Source organism: Felis catus, chromosome B1, assembly GCF_018350175.1.
Source record: "Felis catus isolate Fca126 chromosome B1, F.catus_Fca126_mat1.0, whole genome shotgun sequence".
NCBI classification, from domain to species: Eukaryota; Metazoa; Chordata; class Mammalia; order Carnivora; family Felidae; genus Felis; species Felis catus.
The window spans coordinates 204,861,909-204,884,603 of NC_058371.1; the positions used below are offsets into that span (position 1 = coordinate 204,861,909).

Genomic DNA, 22,695 nt, shown 5'->3' on the forward strand with positions numbered 1-22,695 from the left:
CACTCCCCTCTAGCCCTGTGAGCACTCCCCTCTAGCCCTGTGAGCACTCCCCTCTAGCCCTGTGAGCACTCTTCTCTAGCCTTGTAAGTACTCGCCTTTAATGAAAGGAAAGCAAAGCTTTAGTGAGAGCAGCGTTAATCGAGCTTCTGACTCAGAGCAGTGCCTTCTCGAGTGTAGACAGAGGGTCCGGGAGCACCTGGGTGAGGCTGCCTCGTGCTGGCGTCCCAGTGCTGGTCCCCAGGGCCTCTGGTGGCTTGCTCTCAGTGCACATTCACTCAAGCAGCAAGAGGACAGCTCCCATGCCTCCCACATTCTGATTTGTGGTTTAAGACGTTCAGAGGGTCAGCACGTGCTCTCAACACTGTAGGTTGGCCTACACCGCCTGGTGACCAGAACTCTGGTTGTGTTTAGATCTCAAAGCTGGAAGAGTCCCTTCGGAAGTCAGTGCTGCGGTTGGAACAGCTGCAGGGGTGAGTTCTCTCTAGAGTGCGAACAGGGCAGCCGACCGTGCTGTGCCCTTGGCCATCTGTCTGAGACCTTGTTGTAACGAAGGGGGCCGGAGAAAGAGCACTTGCCTTTACTACAAGCTTCTGTCAGAGCAGCAGTCCAGTAGGAGGTGAAGGGAGGCCAAGGGAGACAGAAGGGAAAATGTGAAAACCCCCCAGGGGCTCCCCGAGATCCCTGAGGCAGAGGCGCCCCACGGCCAGGCTCTGCCGGGGCCCCGTGCGCATCTGCCAGGAACCATGGGGTCCGTGACAGGTGAACACGCGCAGCGCGTGTGCCCCACGTGCGGAGGCCGTGGCGTGCCCTGGGGCAGTGGCCGCGGGGGGCTCCCGCTGTCCACGGTGCCTGCTGTTCTGAGACGGGGCGAGGTCTCGTGAGCTGTGCTAATGTGGTGGCTCTTCCCAGCTTGGTAGGCCGAACGTCAGGGTAAAGGTGGCAGAGCCAGCGGCCCTGGGGACTGGCGTCCATCCGGCTGGTCATGTGTGCAGGGATGACCCACGCGCTGTAAGTGGGCACTTGCTGCCCTGTCGCGTTGGGCCTCTGGAAGTCTCTCCGTCACCTTGGGGCCCCGTCCGGGGTGAAGGGGCCCCCAAGCCGACACCAGTGTGAGCGTGTGCTCAGGGGTCCTGCCTCATTCCCAAGAGATCACAGCAGCAGACTCGGAGAGCCTGAGGGACGTGAGGGTGCGCGGCCCTGCTCAGTTCGGGGAGGGGAGGGGACGGGAGGGGAGCGGCACGGCGGAGAGTGCCAGGCGCCTGCGCGGGGTCTCCGATCCATCCCTCTGGGTGAGTAGTTTGCTTTCTTGCTGGGGAATCGTGTCTTCCGTGAGCTCTGGCCACTCACAGCCGCCACCTTTCCACATCCTGCTCTTTTCCCGCGGCCTCGTGCCCCGTTGTTCTGAGCCTGGCAGGCCTGTGCCCAGAGCTGCTCCCGGGTAGCTTCTGTCCCTGCAGCCTCCCTGTGCCTTCCTGGGCCCCCAGTCCCAGTGCTCTGCTCAGCTGCCTGCGGCACACTTTTTCCATCTCGGGTCCGTTTTGGCTGTTCAGCTTTCCGTTTCTAGAACGTTCCTGGTCATCTTTACCACCGTGGTGTCAGCTTATCTTTGTCGCCACCTTCTGTTTAGGCGCGTCCCAGGTGGTGTTTCTCCTCGGAGTCCAGATCTGCCTGTTCTGCCCGGCCGGGGCCAGGGGGGTTCGTCCCGTCCCGCGGGCTGGCTCCGCACACGTTCCCCGGGGAGGGCGCCCCTCCCAGACGTCATCTGCCAGTCCCCCCGACCCCGCCAGAGCAGGAGGAGCCCAGGTGGGGCAGCATGGTGCACACTCACCCGCGGGGCGGGGGGCGGGGGGGGGGGCGCTGGTACTGGTGGCTCTCTGTTACCTTCATGTCCTGGGGCGGGGGGGCGGCACAGAGCACACTGGTTTCACGGAGGCCGCGGGCAGGAGCGAGGGCCTTGGAGGTTCCAGGTCCCCACACCGCAGAGGCGGATGGCTGCCTGCCCCCAACCCGTAGTCAAGCACCTGCTTGTTCGCAGCACCGGGCGCAGCCAATAGAGCAAGCCACAGGCCACTTGGGTGTCCTCGGGGGGCTCCTCAGGGCTGTGTGTTGGGGGGGGGGAAGCTGGCGAGGGTTGGGGGCCGGGGCACCTGTGGGGCATCTGGCTGTGTTTGTCGGCTTACGATTGTAACCGGGATGGGTTACGTTAAAGTAAACGTTTGCGGCTGATTAGCACCCCCTCTCTATCTGTGTAGTGTGAGATTGTCACAGCAGACAGCTTTCAGCACAATAAAAACTCCAGTTTCGAGTAAGTGAGACGGGGCCTGAGCTGGGAGGGATGTGAAGAGGCAGCCAGGCCGGCGAACGCGGCCTGACGCTTAGACCCCTGCTGCAGCTCCTTCGGCACGGCCAGGTGGACACCTCCGGCCCCCTGACTCGTCAGCCTCCAACAGGTGCGTGTGCAGCGGGGCGGCCCCAGTGTCCCTGACCGTCACTGGCCGGCTCCGGCAGGTCGCACAGCCCGTCCTCTGACGCGCCTCCGGTCCTCCCCTCCTCCCTCCACCCTGCACATCTCCTCACCGCCACCCCAACCCCGCCAGTCAGCAGTGGACAGGCAGGGACCCTGAGTCGAGTGCAGGACGTGGCACCTCGCCCCTCCCTCTGGCTCCTGCCTGCCCCGCGGGACGCAGCCTCACAATCAGGTGTGTGGTCCTGGCTGGCCGGTCACAACTCTGTCCCCACAGTCCTAGCGATTCGTTGCGGGGCATCCTGCGACCACACCGCGCCAACGGGTGTCAACCCTGGGACTGACCTGTGACCGGGATGGCCAGGCCAGGGGAGGCGGCTCGGAGACTAATCCAGCACAGACAAAACTAGGACGAGAGACCGCAGCTGGGCGGGTGGCTCCCCCGGACCCTGACCCACCCTGGCTGAGGGGAGCCGCGCCCCTCACCTTGGCTTTGTCCGGCAGGCCCGCCCTGCGGGAGCTCAGTAGCTCACTTTCCCTCCCTTTCTTGTTCTCTCTCTTCTGCTCTTTCTCCTACGAGGCTGCCCGAGTGGTGCGTCCCTGTCAGACTCGGGCTCAGTCGGAACGAACACTTGTTGAGTGTTCATTGTGTGAAGCGTGTGGGTCGGGCAGTAAGCGTTAAGGAAAGGAAAAAGGATGTTTACTCCTGTCGCCGCCTTGCAGGAGCTCAGGCCCGATTAGAGGAGTGAGGACGAGGGCCGGGAGGGGGCTGTGGAGTGGGCGGGCCGGGGCCCAGGCCACAAGGCTTCCGTGGGCGTGGGCGCTGGCCAGCGAGGCAGGCGGGCCGACAGCACGGGGCCTGTAGGTGAGCGTAGGTCCCGTGGCGCGAGTCTCGGTTGGTGGTGTTGCATCGCTGACGAGCCCCTGGCCCCTGTCCCCTTGTCATTTAACAGGGTGGAGTCCATGCAGGTCGACCTCACTCCTTCCCCAGCGAGAAAAGTAAGTACACCCGCTCCCTGGGTCCCACCTCGTCCCGCATACGGTGTGTGGTTTTCGCAGCTCCAGGAAGCACAAGCGTTCAAGGCCCCAGGGACGGATCACAGCGGGGTCTCTTCATCCTGTGTTGGGCGGGGATGTGGTTCGCGAAGCAGGTCCTGGGTGACGGTTTCGGTTTCGAGCACACTCCCTTCTGTGAGCAGCAGGTGGGGAAGAAGGAAGGGAGGCTGAGTGAAGTCAGGATAAACCCGGTCCGGCCAAGAAAGGCAGAGGCTTGGAGACCCCGAGGCCCCTGAATAGAGGCAGGGCTCCCACTTGGAGAGAGGGGCAAGGCCAGAGGAGGCAGGGCTCCCACTTGGAGAGGGGCAAGGCCAGAGGAGACACGGCCGGAAGTTCCGGCCATCGGTGCCTGGCCCGGATGGAGCGCGGCCTGGGACTCCCCCACCCCCCACCCAAGGCCAGACACCAGGAGGCTCAGGATAGAGGATGGGGAAGCGGGTCCCCAGAGGGAGCGACCTGGTGCACACGGACTCGGTGTTGGTGACTCATACACCGCCTGGTGCTGCTTGTCCGCGAACACCCGGTACGTGGGAGCTCGGTCTCCCGGTCGCCCCGGAACATGCACGCAGGTGTTCAGGTTGGTTAGTGAGGAGTAGCGCTCATTTCCACGGGGGCCGTCCCGCAAGCAGATTAAGGAGGAATCTGGATTCCAGGATAAGCAGGTAGGAACGCAAAGCCGTTCAGAGCTGGGGTGGAGGGGACACCCTAGTCCCTGGTGGCTGTGCCAGCGTGCGCCTCCCCTCCGTGCCCGGTTCTCCGCCCCACCCTCCTGTCTCACCATCCCCCGTCACATCTGAGAGGGAGCTTGCGGGGGCACCTCCTCCCTGGCCTGTGGATCCCGGCCCCCACACACCACCTGCTGGCCTTGGCGCCCCGGCGGCTGGACTCAGCCTCACCCACGTGTGGCCTTGTTTTGGAGATTAGAGACTGACATCCTGAGTTGATCCCCCATGTCCCGGCTGTTACAGTTGAGGGACCAGAACACAGCCCATAGTCTCGAAACTGCGGTGAGGTGCTGGACCGGGGGGTAGCGCCTGCTGCCGTCCAGGGCAGGTTGGGAGTAGTTGAGGCTCTGCCCCCAGGCCTCCGGGAGGTGAGGCTTCCAGGATGGAGGAGAACGGGCACGGCTGCCTGGCAGTAAGACTTTATCAACAGAATCGGGCTCCGGGCCATGGTTTGCCCGCCTTGGACCAGAGCAGGACGCAAGTGCCCTCGAAACTTGTCCACCCCCTCGCCCGGCCCCCGGACGCCATCAGCCCTGGAGTAGGGACAGGGTGACGGCTGTGTCCTGGGAACCCCACCCCGGGCCCAGAGACCCTGGGTGGCACAGCCGGCCCGGGGCAGGGCGTGGAGGGGAGCACAGGACTCCGGCCCCGGTGTGGGGCTGCCCTGAGGGGTATTGTCTGGTGGTTTAGGAGAGGTCCCCGCCCCTGCGGGCTCATCCAGGGTGAGTGGCCACGGCTGCAGGGGAAGCAGGGTGAGGGCACTGCGGCCGGCTGGTCGAGAAGGTGCCACGCCCACCACAGGATACCTGGCGCAAGCAGCCTGGGGTCAGCTGCCTGGGGCGTAGAGGGCCTTGTCCCCCTCCCACCTCCTGCCCTGGCCAACCCCGGGGTCCTGGGAGAGCAGGTGAGAGACACACACCCTGCAGGTGCACAGGGCGCCGATGGCGTGTCAGACGTGGACACTGGCCTGCAGCTTTCTACCCGAGACAGTCGGCCGGTGTGAACAGGGAAATGACAACTCACAGGTACCCAGTGAAGGCCTGCTCTACGGCACGTGCTAACGAGGGGGGCCGGTAAAGTGCGAGAACCGACTTGAGGGAGAGCCCAAAGAGAAACACGTCAGCCATCGGGAACGCAGAAACACTGTGCTGACAGACGCGGAACCGGCAGCTTCCACGCGGCATCCCGGGATGCGCCGAAACCACCAGCAGGACGCGGGGCTGCTCTACAGGGGGCAGCCTCAGGACACCGACCGCAGACACCCTGGAGGGGAGGTTTGGACTCAGAGTTTTCCATACTCTCCTGACACCCGGGAAGTGCTAGATCTTTCTAGAGTATTTGCTCTCTGGCAGGAAGAACTCTCCATGAGCAAGTTGTGAATAGAGGGAGAGCCTCGAAGCTGCACCTACGGGAACCCCTGTGGGAGCCCCCGTGGGAGCCCCCGTGGGAGCCCCTGTGGGAGCGCTTATGGAAGTGCCCGTGGGAGCCCCCGTGGGAGCGCCTGCAGCACGTGGAACACACCCCTCCTCGCAGACATCTGCCGCTTGCGGTCTCTGTGGTCCACACCGCAAAGTGCAGCCTGGCGTGGTCCGCCTCCGTGGGGCGTCTTGGCTTCCTTGTGCCGCCTGGGGTGGGTCTGCCCTGCTCTGCTCAGTGGGGCCCTCGCGAACACCCATCCTAGGCCGCAGCTCCCGGTCGTGCTCCAGAGCACGGGTCCTCACCGGGACCCAGGGCGCCCGCCGCAGCCCGTGCTCAGCCCTGTGCCTGCGCAGCCCGGCCGGCCGGCCGTGCCTCCAGGTCGTTTTTCTTCACCTGTTACTGGATCCTCCCTGACACAGGAGCCTCGAGAGCTGACCCAGCAAATAGAAAGCCTTGCTGGTAGAAACCAAGGTGAGAAGAGACCAGTTACCCGATTCTAACTCAGCGGAGTGACTTTTGCCGTCGCGCCGTGCCGAGTTCTCCTGTTGGAGTTGCGAACGCTCTGCCCGCTGTTGAGAGCTGGCGTGTAGGGGGCACGTGTGGCAACGATGTGCAGAGCAGGCCGGACGGAGGTGCGGGTCGGGACCGCGAGAGGAGCAGGTGCAAAGGGCCAGCGGCAGGGGCGCACGGGACATCTGCGCACCCCGACTCAGCCCGTGGCTGTGGAGGGGGCACCCCGGCGTGGGGGAGGGGGGGACGGGCCGATGGGAAGGACCAAGTGTGGTGGGACCAGAGCTCTAGCCCGTGGGAGGACAGCTGCCGAGCCCACCACTGTCACGTGACGCGTGGCCGGGAGGGATGCTTCACCCGGAAGCTGTCAAGCTGTCGGGGCGTGAACAGGCAGTTGATGGACACGCCCTCCAGGCGGGGCAGCACTGTCTGAAGTGTCTCCACCTAAGCGCACTGGTCCTTCCTGGTTGAGGCTTGCTGGTGGGCGTGAGCCAGGGGCTGGGGTCGCAGAGGGGACCCTGCAGGGGGCCGCAGGGGTGGGTGTGCCGGGGTGGGAACTGGGAAGATGGGCACAGGGGATGGTGGCCGGGTCTGGAGACAGACCGGTGGGAGCCGGGCTTGTCAGGGACCACGGGAGTGAGACCAGGACGGCCATGGCAGCGAAGGGAGCGCTTGGCCTGCACGCCTGGCATCGCCTCTGTGGTCGGAGGAGGCCCCCCATCACTAGTGACAGTGCCAGCGTGCCATCCTCAGGGGATCGGGGGGGGGGCGCCCCTGGGGAACACAACCGGGTCGGCCAGAGCTGGCTCCCTGCGAGCGAGAACACCCCGTCAACACTGGAGCGCAGGGTGACGAGATCATGAGCCCAAAATGAGGATCTGTGTGGGATTTCAACATTCCTGACCTCAGCCAAGGACTTGACATTTTCTCTCTTCTGAGATTCTTGGAAGCGGTTGGTGCAGCAACCCCCCTCCCCCCCCCCCCCCCCCCCCCCCCCCCCCCCGCTGCTGCGCGCCCCCTGGGGCCGGGGAGCGGAGGGGGGCGCCCTGCCCTTGTGGGCCTGGAGCCGGTGGTTCGCGGTAAATGGGGTGGGTCTGGCCCTCCGAACGGGCAGCTCCAGGAACTGACCTGTTTTCTTTCTACACGCTTAGCCTGAGGTCACGGCTGGCCCGGCAAGAATCTCTCTGATCAGCCCGCCTCATGATGGACGCATGGGTAAGCGGGGGTCCCTGTCCCCTGCCCCAAATGGACGGGGGTCCCTGTCCCCTGCCCCAAACGGACATGCCACGGAACTGCCTGCCACAGAAGGGAACCCAGTGGAACCCACCCAGGGCAGCGCTGTCCTGCCACAAAGTCAGCGTGGGCAGTGACCTGTTCCCCAAAACGGTGTGGCTGCTGGGCCCGTTGGGGACCCTTGACGAGTACTCTTGTCTCAGCAAGATGTCTCCGTCTCGGCAAGATGGTCCCTTCCTGGCGGGTGTGGGAGTCACGAGTGGGTTTCCAGAGCAAGTGCCCGTGCCCACCGCAGGCTCAGGCCCCTTCCCAGCGGGAGCAGGGTGAGCCCCTCCCCCCCCCCCCCCCCCCGCCCCCGGCCCGGCCCCTCTGCTGTCGCCTTCATGCCCTCAGCAAGCCCCTGAGCTTAGGCCCGTGAGGGAGACCCTCACATTCGTGACATATGACCCCGTTTGCTTCTCTGCTCTCCGCCTCACCTTTGCTTCTTGCTGGAGGGGATATTCTAGCAACTGCCTCGGGGGAGGACCCACAGGCAGGCTGCGTGGTCGCATCTGGCGCCTCTCGCTGCCACCCACGCAGCCGAGTGGGCTTGGGGCCCCCAGCACCTGCTCCGGGGGCCTCACCGCGGCACTTTCACGCCTGAGCGGCACCCCATCCTGGGTGTCCACCCTGCTCACAGCCTCTTGTCCCCCTTCCCTGCACTTAGCCCCCCTCAGGCCTGTTGTGCCAGCTTCTAGAGAATCCGGCTCGCGATGCGGCTCCCCTCTCCCTCCCCCCTCCCCCCACCCCCCACCCCCCACCCCCCACCGCCATGGATGGAGTTTCCCAGTTGAGCCAGTTCCCCCGGATGGAGCCCCTTGTCACACCCCAGTGAGAACTCGTGACACACGTTGATGCCGTGTTTCCGTGGTGTCCGAGGTCGCGGTCCCCTTAGGTGCCGGCTCTTGCCTCGCCACTCACCTTTGTGGGGAGCAGGGCAGGGCCTGCAGGCCCTGGCACGTGCGCTGTTCCCACGTGGTTGTGGGGGTCACATCTGCCTTCACAGGACTCAGGCGTGGAGGCCGCACGAATGGGAGCTTCCTGCCCTGCTTCCCTTCCGTACAGAAGCCTGGGGTCTGCCCGCCCAGCCTCGCTGCGCCCTTCCCTCCTCTTGCCCCTCACTGTCCGGGCGGGGGCTAGTGGGACCCCGGACCTCACTGGGTCCTCTCCCTGGCGCATGTTTCCAAAGGGAACGCAGTGAACATCCTAAATGCTTCCAGATGTATCGATTAAAATCGAGAAGTGACACGGGGGAGGGGGGCCTGCCTCGTGCATGTCCTGCCCCATGCGCCTGGAAGGGACAGGTCCTCATGCTGTGACTGTGATCCTGAGTGTCCTCATTTTAGTCATTTCTTGTTTTTGACTGTGAATTATCTCTTTTTCCCTTTTGTCCTTCACGTGTATGAAATCCTCAAGATGAAGGATAGCCATCTTTTATCCAATTTGCTGTTTAATTTTACATTTGATTTTTTTTAAATTTTAGATGGTTAACATTTTTTTATTATTTTTTTAAATTTACATCCAAGTTAGTTAGCATACAGTGCAATAATGAATTCAGTAGATTCCACTGATTCATCCCCTACATACGACACCCAGTGCTCATCCCAGCAGGTGTCGTCTTAATGCCCCTTGCCCAGTTAGCCCATCTCCCCTCCCACAACCCCTCCAGCAACTCTGTTCTCTATATTTAAGTCTCTTATGTTTTGTCCCCTCCCTGTTTTTATATTATTTTTGTTTCCCTTCCCTTATGTTCATCTGTTCTGTATCTTAAATTCCTCACACGAGTGAAGTCCTAGGATATTTGTCTTTCTCTGACTAATTTCACTTAGCATAATACCCTCCAGTTCCATCCACGTAGTTGCAAATGGCAAGATTTCCTTCTTTTTGATTGCCAAGTAATACTCCATTGTGTGTGTGTGTGTGTGTGTGTGTGTGTGTGTATACATATACAAGATCAAATTGTGTGTATATATATACACATATATATGTGTGTGTATATATATATATATATATATATATATACATATATATATACATATATACACACACATCTTCTTTATTCATTCATCCATCGACGGACATTTGGGCTCTTTCCATACTTTGGCTATTGTCAATAGTGCTGCTATAAACATGGGGGTGCATGTGTCCCTTCGAAACACACACCTGTATCCCTTGGATAAGTGCCTAGTAGTGCAATTTCTGGGTCATAGGGTAGTTGTATTTTTAATTTTCTAAGGAACCTCCATACCGTTTTCCAGAGTGGCTGCATTCCCACCAACAGTGCAAAAGAGATCCTCTCTCTCCGCATCCTCACAACATCTGTTGTTGCCTGAGTTGTGAATGTTAGCTATTCTGACGGGTGTGAGGTGCTATCTCATTGTGGTTTCGATTTGTATTTCCCTGATGATGAGTGATGTTGAGCATCTTTTCATGCGTCTGTTGGCCATCTGGATGTCTTCTTTGGAGAAATGTCTGTTCATGTCTTTTGCCCATTTCTTCACTGGATTATTTGGTTTTGGGGTGTTGAGTTTGATAAGTTCTTTGTAGATTTTGGATCCTAACCCTTTATCTGATATGTCGTTTGCAAATATCTTCTCCCATTCTGTCAGTTGCCTTTTAGTTTTGCTGATTGTTTCCTTCTCTGTGCAGAAGCTTTTTATTTTGATGAAGTCCCAGTAGTTCATTTTTGCTTTTGTTTCCCTTGCCTCTGGAGACGTGTTGAGTAAGAAGTTGATGCAGCCAAGATCAAAGAGGCTTTTGCCTGCTTTCTCCTTGAGGATTTTGATGGCTTCCTCTCCTACTTTGAGGTGTTTCATCCATTTTGAGTTTCTTTTTGTGTCTGGTGTAAGAAAGTGGTCCAGGTTCATTCTTCTGCATGTCGCTGTCCAGTTTTCCCAGCACCACTTGCTGAAGACACTGTCTTTATTCCATTGGATATTCTTTCCTGCTTTGTCCAAGATTAGCTTGCTATATGTGTGTGGGTCCATTTCTGGGTTCTCTGTTCTGTTCCATTGATCTGAGTGTCTGTTTTTGTGCCATAAATGCTTAACATTTTTATGTTCTCAAATCTGTTAATTTTTATTTGTTTCCACATTTCTGTTTGGACAGATTTTTTCCATACCTATATCATTTTATTCTAGTTCTTAATATTTATCTTTCTCCAAAATCTTTACAGTGTATTTTGAGATATATTGTAATATGAGTGTCCCAACCTGGTATTTTTATAATTTGTTTTGAAAATATTTCCGAAATAACACACAGAAAAATGGTAAGAAAAGTATGAGAAACTCCCTGTTCCCCTTACCCAGATTCCCCAACTGTTAAGATTTTGCCACATTTGCTGCCTACCCTTTATAGTCCGTGTTTCTTTGAACCACTGAGAGCATGTTGCAGGCATGGCGCCCCAGCCCCCCCACAAAGGACAGGGGTGCTCACAGCACCAGCACAGCCTGCAGGCAGCTCAGCGTCAGCATGGTTCTGCCCTTGACCATTGAGAAGCCTTGTTTGCTCTCGGGCTCAGAGTCCCCTGTGAGGATACCCTGCATCTCATACAGCCACTGTGTCTCAGTCACTTTCCTTGTCTTTTCTGTCTTCAGCAGTTTTAAGAGTTATAGACCTTCAATTCTAACAGAGACTGAGAGACCCCCCAGGCCTGGGTCAGCCAAGAATTCTGTATCTAATAGAATTCTCCTTTAAAAGTTTACACAAAACAGGGGTGCCTGGTGGCCCAGTTGGTGGAGCTTCTGACTGTTGATTTCGGCTCAGGTCATGATCTCACGGTTCCTGAGATTGAGGCCCACATCGGGCTCTGCAACAGCTTGAAGCCTGCTTGGGATTCTCTCTCTCTCTCTGCCCCTCCCTCACGCTCACTCTCTCTCAAATAAACATTAAAAAAATCGAGTTGAGACAAAATAAACACATTACAGAGTAACTCAAACAAGGGTCTCTAGCAGACCTGCCCTACAGGAAATCCAATGGGAGGCACTGAGTGGAGGATACACACCGACGGGACTGGAGGGAACAGGGTCTCATTCTCTGGTGCTTTGCAGACCTGAGTTGGTGGAAGTGGCAAGTGTAACACAACAAACCAGCACCTGGGGCGGTACGCACAGAGCGGGGGACAGGGCCGCGTCGGAGCAGAGGTGACACAGCCCAGCAGAATGAAGTCAGCCTTACCTGGAAGTCGATTTGTTTCAAGTAAACACAAACAAACATGACTTCAAAGATACAGTTAAGTCGAGAGGAATTCAAATATTGCATTAAAAGGCATTTGTTTGCCACAAAAGAAGGCGAGGCAGACTAGAAGGGAAAAGACACGAGACCGTAGACGATAAATAGCAGAATAGGTACAAACCAGATCCTATCGATGCTTCCCTTCATCACGAACGCTAAAGACCGATGAAAAGGCAGAGCTCGTCAGACCGGGTGGAGAAGCTGTAGCCACGCGCTGTCTGCCGGAGGCCTGTAATCCAGCAGCACAAGGAAGCGGAGGACAGGGTGGAAAACGCACCGTGTGGACAGTAAGCAGATGAGCTGGAGCTGCGGTGTGAATAACGAGCAAAGTGGTTTTGGACAAAGGACGCTTCTGGAGACGAGCAACGTCTCAGCGGTACGCACGCAACAACAGAGGCGATTAACGAAGCAAAAGCAGATGAGAAGGAAAGGAATAGACTCGGTCTTAGAGATCTCAGTGCTCTCTTCTCAGAGGTTAATGGGGCAGCTAGACCAGGAAGGTAAAAGGAAACAAATAGCATCGTGGCCACGCACAGATCTGATCCATCGGGGCCGACATTAAATGTGAACGTGCTAAACACCCCAGTGGAAGAGCGGAGATTGTCAGACAGCACAAGAGCTACCCTGACCGAAGGCACACTTGTAGATTCAAGGAGACAAATAGAAAAATTATGGGGAAAGGCATAGCAAGTACAGAGCTGGGGAGGCTATTTTCACATCAGACAAAGCAGGTTTTTTGAGATAAATATTCCCAGAGATCAGGAAGGGCATTTCATGATGATTAAAGGGTCAACACACCAGGAAGATGTAATAATTATTAGTGTAGACACACCAAAATGGGAAGTACATAAGGTCGAAACACAAAAGCGGAGATGGTTAATTCAACAGTTGAGATTTGGGTATTTCAGTTCCCCGCTCCAGTAACGTGAACGGCACTGTCCCCCGCCTGACAACAGCACGGCGTGCGTTCCTTGCCAGGGCAAAGGGGGACTCTGCAGGGTAGGCCACATACCAGGATACAAAACAAGTCCCAACACCTTTAAAGGGATCATGATCACGTAAAGTATATTTTCAGACTACAGTGGAATTAAATTGGAAGTCAGCAGAAGGAAAATCCGATAATAAAACAAGTATTAACACAATTATAGCTTTTAATGGATCAAGGAGAAAAAATTGCTAGTAACACCAGAAAATGAATGAAAGAAAATACAACATATCAAAATATACGAGATGCAGGTGAAGCAGTGCTTAGAGGGAAATGTATAGCTTTAAATGCTTGTGTGAGAGGGGCGCCTGGGTGGCTCAGTCAGTTGAGCGTCTGACTTCGGCTTGGGGCATGATCTCACAGTTCGTGAGTTTGAGCCCCGTGTCAGGCTCTGTGCTGACAGCTCAGAGCCTGGAGCCTGTTTCAGATTCTGTGTCTCCCTCTCTCTCTCTGCCCCTCTCCCACTTGCTCTGTCTCTCTCAAAAATAAGTAAAAAAAAAACATTAAAAAAAATAAATGCATGAGAAAGGAAGGAGACCTAAAACCAGTGAGCTTCCACCTTAGGGAGTTAACTACAACGAAATAAATTTGAAATGTATAAAATAGAAAACTCTCAGAGAAAAAGTGGAGCTTAAAGCTTGTCCTTTGAAAAGAGGAGCAAAATTGGTAAACTTTTTACCTACAGTGACCAAGAAAGCACAAATTACCAGTATCAGGAGTACCACTATATGCCCTACAGATATTAAAAGGGTTATAAGAATATTGTGAATACTTCTATACTACCAAAGTAGATGACTTACGTGAAGTGAATAAATTCCTATCGACATTATCAAAACTACCTCAAGAAGAAATAGTAAATCTGGATAGACCTCCATCAAGAAGTTGAATTAGTAATTTTAATATCTTTCCATAAAGAAAAGCCCTTTTCCCAATATCTTTATGGGTGAATTTTATGTGACATTTAATGAGCTAATGTCCTATATGAGTTCTTTTAGAAAGTAGGAGGGGACTGAACACTTTCCAGTTTTCATAAGGTCAGCAATATCTTAAGGCCAATGACAGCACAAGAAAAATAATTGAGCAGTATTCCTTATGAATATGGATACAAAATTCTTCAAAAACATATGAGGCAATCAAATCTAGCAACCTAGGAAAAGGATTGTATGCCATCACCAAGTGGGATTTATCCTATGAATTCAAGGTTATTTGACATCTGAAGATCGACTAATTAGTATATTAGTAGAAGTAAAGGACCTAAAAAACATTAGAGCTTTTCAACAGATAATTTGACAAAATTCTACAATCATTCACTGTAGAAACTCTCAAGAAACATGTCATAAAAGGCAACCTCTTCGCCAGGTAAAGGGCATCTGCAGAAAGCCCAGAGCTGACCAGGTACTGTTGAGAGGGATCATGCTGTACTCTGAGACCGGGGACATGGTGAGATGCCTCCAGTCCACAGCCCCTCTCCTGTCCGACATCCACTGAGGGCTCCAGCCGGTGCAGGGAAGCCAGAGAAGGAAGTGAGAGGCACATCGATTGGGTGAGAATGAGTAGAGTGTCTTTATTGTAGATGGTGTGCCCTTGTGTGCAGAAAATCATGAGGGATCTTTAAGAATACTGGGAATCATAAACAAGGTTGGTAAGATTGTAGGATACAAGATCCATACGTAAAAGTCAGTTGTAATTCTGCATATAAAAAGTCCAAAATTGAAGTTAATTGGTCGGTCCTGTCAAAGTATTCTTCTGCACTTTGTATTCTCTTCCACTAATCAAAATACTGTGTTCCTGGAGATGCCTGGCTGGCTTAGTTGGTGGAGCATGTGACTCATGATCTCACGGTCATGAGTTTGACCCCACATTGGGTATAGAGATTACTTAAAAATAAATAAAAATTTCAAAAATACCATCTTTTAATGTTTATTTTTGAGAGAGACAGAGCATGAACGGAGGAGGGGTAGAGGGAGACACAGGATCTGAAACAGGCTCCAGTCTCCCAGCTGTCAGCACAGAGCCCGACGCGGGGCTTGAACTCATGGACCGCAAGATCATGACCCAAGCCAAAGTCGGATGCTCAACCGACTCAGCCACCCAGGCGCCCCCAAAATACCATCTTCTTACTCTTGCTTTACCGTAAATTTTGAAATCAGTGGGAGCCGTCTGACTTTGTTCTTAATTTACCCAAATAATCTTGGCTGTTCTAGGTCCTTTGCGTTTTTACATTAATCGTAAGATCCATTTGTCAAATTCTACCAAAAAATCCTGCTAAGATTTTGATAGCAGTTACATTGCATCTGCAAATCAGTTTGGGGGAGAACTGATGTCTTAAGAGTTTTGAGTCTCGGGATCCGTTGGTGACGTCTCCTCGCTTCTCGCATCTCTGATTTACCCAAGGGATCTTTTGCGGTTTTCAGCGTACAGGTCTCATTTCTACTGATACGTTCCTGCCTCAGTAATTATGTTTGATGGTGGGATTTTCTTCATTCAATTTTTAGGTTGGTGACGGTTTGCATAGCGTATCTTTTCCCATTTTATTTTATTTTATTTATTTTTTATATATATGAAATTTATTGACTAATTGGTTTCCATACAACACCCAGTGCTCATCCCAAAAGGTGCCCTCCTCAATACCCATCACCCACCCTCTCCTCCCTCCCACCCCCCCCATCAACCCTCAGTCTGTTCTCAGTTTTTAACAGTCTCTTATGCTTTGGCTCTCTCCCACTCTAACCTTTTTTTTTTTTTTTTCCCTTCCCCTCCTCCATGGGTTCCTGTTAAGTTTCTCAGGATCCACATAAGAGTGAAACCATATGGTATCTGTCTTTCTCTGTATGGCTTATTTCACTTAGCATCACACTCTCCAGTTCCATCCACGTTGCTACAAAAGGCCATATTTCATTTTTTCTCATTGCCACGTAGTACTCCATTGTGTATATAAACCACAATTTCTTTATCCATTCATCAGTTGATGGACATTTAGGCTCTTTCCATAATTTGGCTATTGTTGAGAGTGCTGCTATGAACATTGGGGTACAAGTGGCCCTATGCATCAGTACTCCTGTATCCCTTGGGTAAATTCCTAGCAGTGTTATTGCTGGGTCATAGGGTAGGTCTATTTTTAATTTTCTGAGGAACCTCCACACTGCTTTCCAGAGCGGCTGCACCAATTTGCATTCCCACCAGCAGTGCCAGAGGGTTCCCGTTTCTCCACATCCTCTCCAGCATCTATAGTCTCCTGATTTGTTCATTTTGGCCACTCTGACTGGCGTGAGGTGATACCTGAGTGTGGTTTTGATTTGTATTTCCCTGATAAGGAGCGACGCTGAATATCTTTTCATGTGCCTGTTGGCCATCCGGATGTCTTCTTTAGAGAAGTGTCTATTCATGTTTTCTGCCCATTTCTTCACTGGGTTATTTGTTTTTCGGGTGTGGAGTTTGGTGAGCTCTTTATAGATTTTGGATACTAGCCCTTTGTCCGATATGTCATTTGCGAATATCTTTTCCCATTCCGTTGGTTGCCTTTTAGTTTTGTTGGTTGTTTCCTTTGCTGTGCAGAAGCTTTTTATCTTCATAAGGTCCCAGTAATTCACTTTTGCTTTTAATTCCCTTGCCTTTGGGGATGTGTCGAGTAAGAGATTGCTACGGCTGAGGTCAGAGAGGTCTTTTCCTGCTTTCTCCTCTAAGGTTTTGATGGTTTCCTGTCTCACATTCAGGTCCTTTATCCATTTTGAGTTTATTTTTGTGAATGGTGTGAGAAAGTGGTCTAGTTTCAACCTTCTGCATGTTGCTGTCCAGATCTCCCAGCACCATTGTTAAAGAGACTGTCTTTTTTCCATTGGATGTTCTTTCCTGCTTTGTCAAAGATGAGTTGGCCATACGTTTGTGGGTCTAGTTCTGGGGTTTCTATTCTATTCCATTGGTCTATGTGTCTGTGTTTGTGCCAATACCATGCTGTCTTGATGATGACAGCTTTGTAGTAGAGGCTAAAGTCTGGGATTGTGATGCCTCCCGCTTTGGTCTTCTTCTTCAAAATTCCTTTGGCTATTCGGGGCCTTTTGTGGTTCCATATGAATTTTAGGATTGCTTGTTCTAGTTTCGAGAAGAATGCTGGTGCAATTTTGATTGGGATTGCATTGAATGTGTAGATAGCTTTGGGTAGTATTGACATTTTGACAATATTTATTTTTCCAATCCATGAGCAGGGAATGTCTTTCCATTTCTTTAAATCTTCTTCAATTTCCTTCATAAGCTTTCTATAGTTTTCAGCATACAGATCCTTTACATCTTTGGTTAGATTTATTCCTAGGTATTTTATGCTTCTTGGTGCAATTGTGAATGGGATCAGTTTCTTTATTTGTCTTTCTGTTGCTTCATTGTTAGTGTATAAGAATGCAACTGATTTCTGTACATTGATTTTGTATCCTGCAACTTTGCTGAATTCCTGTATCCGTTCTAGCAGACTTTTGGTGGAGTCTATCGGATTTTCCATGTATAATATCATGTCATCTGCAAAAAGCGAAAGCTTGACTTCATCTTTGCCAATTTGGATGCCTTTGATTTCCTTTTGTTGTCTGATTGCTGATGCTAGAACTTCCAGCACTATGTTAAACAGCAGCGGTGAGAGTGGGCATCCTTGTCGTGTTCCTGATCTCAGGGAAAAAGCTCTCAGTTTTTCCCCGTTGAGGATGATGTTAGCTGTGGGCTTTTCATAAATGGCTTTTATGATCTTTAAGTATGTTCCTTCTATCCCGTCTTTTCCCATTTTAAAATGTTCAGCCTATTTGTGTCTGAATGCAAAGTGTGCCTGTTGCAGACAGTATGAGATGTTTTCCTTCTTGCCTGGTTGCATTCTTAAAATCCCTGCCTCTTGACTGCTTGGTCCACTGATAGTTAACACAGTTATTAGTATGTTTGGATATATGTCTGCCGTTTTGCTCTTATTTTATGTATGTCTTGGGATTTGTTGTCTGTATCTCCTTAACTGCCTTTTTCGCATTAAATATTTTTAGTGTATGATTTTGCTATGGGCTGGATCGTTTCCCCTCAAAATTCACGTTAAAGCCCTAACCCCCTGCCACATGACTGTATTTGGAGACTGAGCCTCTAAGAGGTAAATGAGGTCCTTGGGTGGGACCCCAGTCTGCTATGGTTGGTGTCTTTATAAGAAGAGACACCAGGAGAGGGGGGAAAAAGCACGTTGTATTTATGTCAACAAAACCGTAAAACAGCAACAAAGAAAGGAGACACCGGGGAGCTCACTGGCTCCCCGCCCCAGAGGTCGGTGAGGGCGCACAGAGAAGGTGCCAGCGGGGAACCGGGGACAGGCCCTCCTGGACGCCAGCCGGCCTCCAGGACCGTGTCCGCTGGTAAAACCCGGCCCCGGCCTGGGGTGCCGTGTCAGGGTGGCCGAGCCCACTGAATCGACACACGTTCGATTCTGCGGCTGATATTCCGGCAACGTGTTGTGATTTTCCGTGATTGCCTAGGAATTGGGCCGCGCGCCCATCGCAACGTACTTGACGTGAAAGCTGACTTACCTGTGGCGAGATTCAGCAGCGCTGTCCCCCGACACCCCTCCTCCGCTGCGTGCCGTCTCGTTGACGTATAACCACGTGTGCTGTGGGGACGCATACGGCATCCACACGTGTCAGCCAGGAACACGGCACGCGAATGATTTTAAACTCCCGTTTCTTGAAGGTCTTGAGACAAAGGCACGCGTACACACCCTTTACTTGACCGCCTCCGGGGCTTCGTTACCGGCCTCTCTCCTTTCCCTTCGGCCTGAAGCGCGCTGTCGTCGAAGGGCAGGGCAGCCGGCGGTGGGTTCTCCCGGTCTCTGTCCACGTCTGAGTGGCTTCGCTTCGTGTGCATCTCGGAGGCTCGCTTCCCTGGACGTGGCTCCGTGGGCCACCGCTTCCAGCCCGTGGAGGTTCCTGCTGCCGCCGGTGAGAAGTCGGCCCTGAGTCATGCTGCCCTGGGCCGCCCTGGTTTCCTCCTCGAGCGGGGAGCCCTCCGGCCTTGTCGTCTTAAGACCGTCTCGTCTCTCGTGCGGGAGCCGGCTCGGCACCGCCCGCCCCTGGCTGTCCCCACCTCGCTGTGCCACCACCCGGTCCACGTGTGGCTGCCGGCTGCCCCGTGTGGCGGCCGTGCCGGGGTTCACGTCTGTGTCCGGCTGGTCCCGGCTTCTGCGCGGCCTGGGCCCCTTCCCCACGAGCGCGCTTGACGGAGCGGGGAGCTCCCCCCTGCCCCGGGCACAGCCGCCCTGCTCCCCGCCGCCCGGGACCCCTCCCCCTCAGCGACCGCCCGCCGGCACCTGCCTCGGTGGCACGTTGGTGCCTCGTTCAGGAAACAGCGCGGGCTCGTCCGTCTGCCGCCACAGGCCGGTGAGGTTTTCCGTGTTCTGGATAAGGGAACTTGTCCTCTCTAAACGGCCAATTTCTCGTTTGCCAACGGAAATCTTTCTAACCTCATTGAACGGCATGGCTTTCTGGAACAGGAGCTACGGGCCTTGACTTGCTGCCCGTCCTGTCGGTCGGGGAGCCTCGGTCTGAGCGCCCGGTCCCAGCGGGGCTGAAGCAGGGGATACGCCCCAGCGCCCGAGTGCTCGGTCGTGCCCTGCTCTGGAGTTCCCGCGTGGCCGGGGTTCCCGCTCAGACCCCGTGTGCCACGAGGTTCCCACCTGCCGCATGCGGGGCGTCAACCCCAAACCCCTGTGAGTTCACCTCCGGGGGCCTCGGTTCCCTCATCGCTGTGGATAACCGTCATCGCCACGAGTCCCGCAAAGAGTAACTAAGACTCCCTCTCCGTGGGCTGTAGCACGTTGAGCACGTAACCTGCCATTACCGTTTGTGTTGCGCCGGGGTTAAAATGTCCCGGGACTTGTCTGATGAGATGTGTGGCCAGCCCACCAGGAGACAAGGTTTTCCTCACAGCCCCGGCAGCCGGAGGCGGGCACGCCCCACAGGGGCCCTCGGGCAGAGGGAGCAGGGAGGCTGGTCTTCACCGGAAGGAGTGGTGGGCGGTGAGGACGGCTTGGGATTGGCTACTTGGGATCATTTCAGCAGTTTTGGGGGTGGGGGTAGGGCAGAGCGGCGAGGTGATGGGGAGCACCTCTAGGCACTCAGATTTCATGTCACAGGCCAGCTCACCGACGAGTCGTTACTCTTTGGGAGTCAGCTAGCCCTGGGAGGGGTGGTCTTCCCGGAATAAGCAAGGCCCCGTGGTGTCAAACCATCATAAAACACAGGAGATAAGTAACGAGTCATTTTGCGTCTCTGGTCTCAGCCATTGTGCTGCGGCACGGCCGGTAGGCAGAGACACGAGGTCCCTGTTGGCCACCGGGTGCCGTGCGGCCCTGGGAAAGGCGCTGCCCCTCTCTGATCCGGGTTCTTCAATGTGAAAGGAAACACGGGGAGCCTCAATGCTGTCTTCCCCGTTCTCCCTGCCATTCTTCTGTTCAAATTCTCCAAGATTTGGATGCAAAGGAATTCGGGTGTTAAACGCTAGTAGTCTTCAGATTTGCTCTCTGCTGTGACTAATGCGTGCCAGGGGCTGTTTGCGTCTTTCAAAGAAGCTTCTTATTAGCACGGAGGATGTCAGCAGAAATTCGGGAGCTTGGCGGTGTGGGCGGAGACCAGAGCCGGTCCTGGGGCTAAGGGACTCAGAGCCAGAAGCTGGTGAAAGTGCCTTTCCCTGCCAGTGATTCTGAGTGACAGGAGCAGGGACAGAGTAAGACAGAGAGCAGGTCTCCGCACACGTCTTGAGCCGTCTGCATCCCGGGTGCCCTCCCCAGCCCAGCCTGCGGCCCAGAGCTCGGTGTCGGGCAGAGGCTCTGCGGGGCTGGCGGTCCGGTCCGGGTGTGCCCTGGGCAGCTGCCGGGCACGGGGGCCACAGCACTGGATCCCAGGAGTTCCGTTCCAGTCCTGTGGGTGCGTCCGCCCGGTCGGGAAGGGTGTGGGTGCGGGAGGTCGGGGATGTGGCAGGGGGCGGCCGAGGGCAGAGGGACGGGCCTCTGTGTTTGTCTTCACCTTTTGCTCCTGTCCACCGCAGGCAGCGTCGCCCGCCGCGGCCCTCAGCCCCTCGGCCCGACGCCAAGTCACAGGGAGCTGCCCCAGGCCCTCAGGTAGTGTCCCCGCCCCAGGTGTCCACCACCTGACTCACTGCAGTTCATGCCGCTGACCTTTGTGTACTGCTTCTTAAACCCCTCTGCGTGTGTTCCGAGGAGGGTTATGTCGTGTAGACCGCTTCATGCTTTGCTTTTTAAAACCGAAGAACTGGAAAGCTCCGAGGGGGCGTGGTCGATGCGGTGGGGTGGGGGGGAGGGGGGCGGGGGGCGGGGGGGGCCGGGGAGGCCCTGTCGCTGAGGATTCTGTGTCTGTCGGGTTTACTCCTAGGGTCCCACCGCTGCCTGTCCCCGGCAAGGGGCTGTCCCAGGTGCCCGCGCCCCAGGCCCCAGGCCGAGCAGGAAGAGGGGGCTCGCCCAGCCTGGGGGGCTCCCAGGCAGCGGCCCCCAGGCAGCCCATCAGCATCTCCGCACTGCTGCAGAGACAGCACGCAGGCAAGTGTGCCCCGCTCCGAGGGCAGCTGCTTCTCCCGCACGCGCGCGTGTGTGGCAGAAGCAGACGCGACGCGTTGCGCGTTCCTGACGGTCGTGCCGCGGCGCTTTGGTGAGTGGCTGAGACGTGAGTGGCGGTCCCGGGCGTGTCCACCTCGGGTCACGGCTGTCCATGCTCCCGCAGGGTCTGCTGGCCTCGAGGGAGTCCCGCACGGAAGGTGAACGAGCTCCCGTCCCCGGCCTGGCCCTCCGGGCCCCCTCGGCGCTGGCGTGTGTGCGTTAGGCAGTAAACGTGCTCGTGCGTGCGTCTGCGTGGAATGAAGTAACGCCGTTGAATAAAGCATTTTTCTGATGACCTGGGATGGCGTCATGTGATGTGTTTAGAACTTCCGGGGCACATCGGTGGCTCGGTCGGTTGAGCGTCCGGCCTCGGCTTGGGTCGTGATCTCACGGTCCGGGTTCAGGCCCCGCGTCGGGTTCTGTGCTGACCGCTCAGAGCCTGGAGCCTGCTTCGCATTCTGTGTCTCCCTCTCTCTCTGCCCCTCCCCCGCTCACGCTCTGTCTCTCTCTCTCTCTCAAAAATAAATAAACCTTAATAATAAAAAAAATTGTTTAATAATTTTCACTGGAAAGGCAAAACTAAATGAGATATCTGATTAATAGTGCCATCCCTGCCGCGAACAAACATGGCAGCCGTGCCCCGCACACGCGGCCTGGGGGGCAGCGCCGGGCGCCTCCAGTGTGCGACCATCTGCCCCACGGGGCTCTGTCACGCGGGACGGCAGTGCGGAGCGGCCCCCTCACGGCCACCGGAGGCCTGGTCACCTGTCTGAGGGACACCACCCAGGATGTGCTGTGGGGAGGGGGCTGTGGGGAGGGGGGGCTGGCATTCGGCCCCCAGGGAAGGTCCTTGAGCACCAGTGGTAGTAAGGTGCCCAGAAACCTGCATATTTGCAAGTGCAGACCGGGCCTCGGGCCCATCTCTGGACTGAGCTCTTACCTCTACAGGTGGGACAAACCTCTTCAATGCACTTCAGGGCTTCCGTGCAGGGGTGGGTGTGAAACCATGAGAGCAGGCCTCTCAGGTGGCAGCACTGGCCCCGTTTTTATAATGTACTCTGTTCAAATGTGCCTGTGAAGGCTATTTGCATGTTCTTCCCAACCCCCTCGACCCGGTGCGCCCAGTAGGGTTGCGTGTTATTCCCAACCCCCTCGACACGGTGCGCCCAGTAGGGTTGCGTGTTGTTCCCAACCCCCTCGACACGGTGCGCCCAGTAGGGTTGCGTGTTGTACCCAACCCCCTTGACCCGGTGCGCCCAATACGTGCGGAGTAGATATTTGACAGTTTATCTGCCATGTGTTCAGTGTGCTCCTCATCTTGTCTCAATTACAAGATGACACTTATGCCTGGAAATAGCCTAGCTTTGGGGCAGAGTCCCCCGTCCACCCTGGCCCCAATCCCCTTCCCTCTCCGTCC

At 55.2% G+C, this 22,695-nt stretch overlaps 1 protein-coding gene and 1 long non-coding RNA gene across 6 annotated transcripts in view; one reads left to right on the forward strand and one right to left on the reverse strand.

Moving 5' to 3' along the window:
• Positions 1-21,578, forward strand: part of RNF212 (ring finger protein 212) — a 39,690-nt gene extending 18,112 nt beyond the window's left edge. The window contains exons 5-12 of one of the 5 annotated variants that reach the window (XM_011281927.4): positions 412-470; positions 2,253-2,305; positions 2,393-2,450; positions 3,418-3,463; positions 7,326-7,389; positions 20,714-20,786; positions 21,058-21,221; positions 21,403-21,578. In XM_011281927.4, the coding sequence (XP_011280229.1) occupies positions 412-470; positions 2,253-2,305; positions 2,393-2,450; positions 3,418-3,463; positions 7,326-7,389; positions 20,714-20,786; positions 21,058-21,221; positions 21,403-21,440 (555 nt within the window). In that variant the 3' untranslated portion in view covers positions 21,441-21,578. The other 4 variants (XR_006597285.1, XM_045056698.1, XM_045056699.1 and 1 more) reach the window with 4 other exon arrangements.
• On the reverse strand, positions 82-4,275 carry LOC123385133. Its single transcript, XR_006597286.1, has 2 exons — positions 3,977-4,275; positions 82-3,653 (listed from the first exon to the last, which is right to left on the reverse strand). It is a non-coding gene; the product is annotated as an uncharacterized LOC123385133 (long non-coding RNA).
• Positions 21,579-22,695: the final 1,117 nt, after the last annotated feature.